We start from the raw sequence: 5,000 nt of genomic DNA, 5'->3' as shown, positions 1-5,000 counted from the left end.
TACCTTTTATGTATTTGTTTATTTATTTTTCTATTATACTCGCCTAAACGCAACCTATCTACTAAGTAGATAGAGTAATGTGTACTATTATGAAACATACCGTGAGTAACTCAAAAAAGCTTTCGGCTGCATGATCACCAATGTCATTTCCTGAAATAAAGGCAAAATTAGAAATAGTGTTAAAGAGGGAATATTAATAAGATATTTACAATTCAACACTGTGAGGTAACCATGTACAATAAAGTTCAAATGTCTTAAGTGTATTTAACCCTTGCGTACAGAACATATATTGACATTGAGGGTTTATTGTCTAATTGGGTGGTATCGACGTGTATTAAGTTGCCGGTCTGATAACCAAAATTCTTATGATCTCGTCGTTGTAATGGAAATACTCTCAGGCCAAAATATTTTCTATTACAACAAGGTTTGAACTAGCCCATTATTGCGTTCCGTTATCATACCTGCAAATATGTTTACGTCGGGTAGAATGAATGAAATTGTCGTGTCAACAATCTTAAATAAACACTATCCTATCGGTTCCAAAGATTTGATAATGCTGCTTCGTTAAACAAGTTTTTTTTTTCAAGTTTTAAACTTGCACTTTTGTTCAGTGTAAACTTTGACACTTTAATATTCGTAGCATGTTATATGAAACTCTCTATGTCTAATCCATGAATTGATCTATGTGTGTCTCTGCTTTTGTTGTTATTTCTCTCCCTTTCTTCTCCTCTTTCTTTCTGTCTTTTTCTTTAAATGTTTTAAATTACACCGTTAGAATTAATACACATTCGAACGCCATAGGAAGTAATAAATATTGCATTTGGCTTTTGTTTTTGGGGATATGTGGATTTTGAACCCTCATAAAAATTTGACTACTTCATGAAAAGTAAAAATGCGAATATGTGCTCCAACTTCTCAAGGCGGTATTATGTCGGGATGAGCTAGGTCCTGCAAATTGAAATTATAGCCACAATTAATTGGATTCACTAGTCTGGTGTCACGTCGCCCAGAAACGGCGAGCAGCCTGGTTCTAAATAAAGAAAATGGGTACTTTTTATTCTTCATGCTTGCTAGAACTTTTCATATGTCATGTGATCAGAATGTATAAAAGTCAAAACATGATCATATTTATAATATTTTTCTCCTCTGGATACACTTTTATGCTCGTCGGAGAAATATTTCATAAGGGCGTCCGCCATTGTTCCGATAGTTTAGAGCCAGATACTAAGTTACCATGCGAGGGAAGTGACGTCTTGAATGTTGAAGCGTATTACAAAACTTAGTTAAAATTATATTCGTTATGGTGGTAAAATAATACAATTTCTTACATTGCACCCCCCCCCCTCTCAAAGTTCATGTTCCATATATATTTTTAAAAAATTTACATTCATTTTAAAGGATATTATCCACGGCATAATACTGTTTTGAGTCGATGGGTCACATATAACTTCAGTCCCTCAAAAAATGTCTTAATTATGATTTAATTGGAACACCCCACCCCCCATTAAAAAACAACAAAGGAACCAGGAAAAAACCCCTATAAAAACACCCGATTAAGATGTAAAACAAAAGACTTTAACAATTGCACCAGGTTAAAAATAAATAACGTTAAATTTGTTACCCGGATACATTCCGGCTCCTTTCTATTCAAATGTTTATGAATTGATTAATAATTGATGATAATAGAGTAAGCAAGCAATTTTGACACCAAAAGTTTTAAAAAGTTAAACATAAAAATAACACATATACAATGATAGATTCAATTATCCAAGAATCGACGTCTTGCAAAGAAAGCCAACGTTATAGGAATCAACCCGGTCATTAAAATTGGCAGTTACAAAGGACGAACAATGGGCTGTATTGTGATTGAAGTCTATTATTTTCGATACGCCTCACAGACCGTTATTATAATTAGGTTAGTGTGTTTATACTCTATGAAAAGCTGAATAAAGACATATTCTTCAATTAGACCAAGATATCGACCATGATGGTTACACGAATGCCTTGTTTTAATGAATACCGTTGGTATAATGATTCTGATTCAAAAAAAATATTGCAATAATTATAAAGGTACAAAGAAAAGATATGATTGTTTATTGTAATTTTAATTTGCAAAACTTCTGGCAATGGTATTCAAAACAGTCAGTGGAAGTAAGAAAGTAAATGGAAGGATGGAAAATTCAAAGCCGTGTCTTAAAGAAAAAACCCCCAAAAACAGACAAGAAGAAAAAAACAAAACACAAATAAGCACGAGAAGAAAAAAACCCGAAAAATACAGACATTATTTCTGACGACTTTTATTTGCAAATCTATGTAAAAATTTGGGAGAGTTCATCTAACTGGAAACATGATTTCCAACATTCTGTTCCGAAGTAATAATGTTGGAATTCCTATATTCAGCTATAAAATGGACATTCAAAAGGCATTCAATTTAATGCCACAAGAAAAAGTCATCTGCAAGTTCAAAGTGATATTCATGAAAACGTCAAATGGCTTGAACGTTTCCTATAGGTTTGGAAGCAAAAGTAAATGATAGAGAGCCATCAAGGTAACATTCTGAATACATCAAGGATCGGTATTTGGTTCATTATCATTCATTGTTTTTATTAAGATATATTTTTATTATTAAGATACTACTGTGTACCTTTTCAGTCATGATGAGGGTAAGGGGCAGCTGGATGAGAATAATGATGATGATGATGATGATGGTGGTGGTGGTGATGATGATGATGATGATGATGATGATGATGATGATGATGAAGACGACGACGACGATGATGATGATAATGATGATGATGATGATGATGATGATAATTACGATGATGATGATGATGATGATGATGATGATGATGATGATGATGATGATGATGATGATGATGATGTGATGGTGGTGGCGGTGGAAATAAATGTAAAAATGAAATAGTTCCACGGGTTATAGATATTGAAACAGAAATGTTGTTAATCAATATGGTTAGATTGCTTGATCATTGATTGATTACCTGATAAATTGAGATATTCAATGCTCCTGTTATCCATCAAAAGAGCACACACGGGTTTAACCCCTTCGCTGTCTATCTTATTTTCTGCCAGGTTCTGAAATTTAATAATGGTTCAGTCCAAGTAATGGCTGCGAGATGGTGTTGGTGATCGTAAAGACGGTATGATGATGCTTATGATGATGTTGATGATGATAATAATATTAATTGTAATAAATATGATGACGATAATTGTGATAAAAATGGTGTTTTTTTGTTGTTGTAATGATTATTATCATTATCATAATCATCATCATCATCATCATCATCATCATCATCATCATTATTATTATTATTATTATTATTATTATTATTATTATTATTATTATTATTATTATTTATTATTATTATTATTATTATTATTATTATTATTATTATTATTATTATATTATTATATATCATTATTATTATTATTAGCTTCATTTTTCTTGAAACAGCACCCCTGATCTCAGAAACAGCCTGGAGTGTGAGTAGTTTTCTTTAATTTATACAAATTCCTCTCTTCTTGAGTTTTCAAATTATCAGAAAAATCAGGAGTTTTCACTATATCCATCAATTCTTAATAAAAGGCAAATTCCAACTATTTCATTTTAGTCTATATTTACTTCGTTGCTGGGGGTCACGATAGCTCAGTTGGTGGAGCACTTGCTTCACTTGCAAAAGGACCAAGATCGATCCCGGGTGAAGTCAAGATTTTTTTCAGACCCCCCTGTCCACCCAGCACTGATTGGGTGGCTAGGTCTGTTTGATCTGGCGGAAAATACTTTGCGATAAACTAGAGTCTTATCCAGAGGGTAGTTAGCAATTGCTATTTTCCGTTTCTTCTTCTTTTCTTCTTCTTCTTCTTCTTCTTCTTCTTCTTCTTCTTCTTCTTCTTCTTCTTCTTCTTCTTCTTCTTCTTCTTCTTCTTCTTCTTCTTCTTCCGCCTGCATATTTGCAAACCTCTTGGGGTGTATTGTCGCAGACTCTGGTGTCTATGTTGGTGTTTAGAGTGGCACAGAAGCGATTCTGTCTCTGAACTGTTTAAGGTTTTCAGAGCTAGCTACATCCGGCTATAGAAAACGGGATAAACACAGGCTCCATGGCTGTGCTGGACTACTTACTATACTTTGTTGTTGGAATGGCACTAATGGCACTGGCGGAGCTTTTAGCCTGCACTGCATCATGATTTGATCCAACCCATCATCCATCACCTCAACCCTCCTTATCCAACCCGACAGATGCATAAACTCTTAATCTGGTGGATATTACCTAACCATAGTCAGGGTCAAAGAAAAAGTAGTCCTTCAGAGTCTATAGTCTATACCCGCTGAGCCAGAGGTTATCCCGGTTTCTGTAGCGTTAAACTTGCCACCCTTTTCGTTGGATATAAGATTATTGCGATGATACTTTCCCTCAGACCTAACAGCCCTAACTGCCCGCATAGGCATAGGAACATGTCTGCGAAATGCTTTTCCTGTAGGAATGCCGTCGAGTGTCTCATTCTTTGTGTCCTGAACCCTTGAACCTAATCCAGGTCGAGTTGTGATTCCGAGACCGCATTGCTACACCACCATAATACACGAGTTAAGGACTATCAAACAATTTTTTAAGATGCTACATTGCATAAATTCCAGGTCCGTAGTCCAAATAAATGGCGCCAAAAATGATAATTTATTTTTTAAAAGTCAAATCGCATGGTTTTCCATTCTAGTTGTACAAACCTTTTACAATCAAAACACCATTTGGTGGCATTGTATAAATGTCTTCTTTATGATTCTTACCAGATGAGTCACGAAGACATTTTCCCTCAGCACTTTACACAATAAGAATGTTCCTTCAGACATGATCCAGTTGCCTTCCAGGTCAATGGTTTCGATCGTTGTATTTGTCTAGGAAAATACAAGGACGACTGGCGTATTAATTTGCAATGCCTCCCCATCTTCCTCCACCTCCTTCTCCTCCTCCTCCTCCTCCTTCTCCTCC

The 5,000-nt window shown here is 34.9% G+C and overlaps 2 protein-coding genes across 2 annotated transcripts in view; one reads left to right on the top strand and one right to left on the bottom strand.

The window, feature by feature from the left end:
* LOC144968549 (putative small nuclear ribonucleoprotein Sm D2) overlaps positions 1–5,000 on the top strand; it is a 399,977-nt gene that overhangs the window by 356,726 nt on the left and 38,251 nt on the right. The gene's annotated exons all lie outside the window — the stretch shown is intronic.
* LOC144968378 (uncharacterized) overlaps positions 1–5,000 on the bottom strand; it is a 37,402-nt gene that overhangs the window by 16,646 nt on the left and 15,756 nt on the right. Inside the window, exons 4-6 of the mRNA XM_078906667.1 lie at positions 4,799–4,906; positions 3,000–3,093; positions 101–150 (exon numbers count right to left, since the gene is read on the bottom strand). Of these exons, the coding sequence (XP_078762793.1) occupies positions 101–150; positions 3,000–3,093; positions 4,799–4,906 (252 nt within the window). The remainder of the gene's footprint in view (positions 1–100; positions 151–2,999; positions 3,094–4,798; positions 4,907–5,000) is intronic.

The sequence above is a fragment of the Berghia stephanieae genome, chromosome 1 (assembly GCF_034508935.2).
Source record: "Berghia stephanieae isolate SIO BIC M18660-M18661 chromosome 1, UCSD_Bste_1.3, whole genome shotgun sequence".
In the NCBI taxonomy this organism is placed as follows: Eukaryota; Metazoa; Mollusca; class Gastropoda; order Nudibranchia; family Aeolidiidae; genus Berghia; species Berghia stephanieae.
This window is presented reverse-complemented; position numbering and strand designations above follow the sequence as displayed.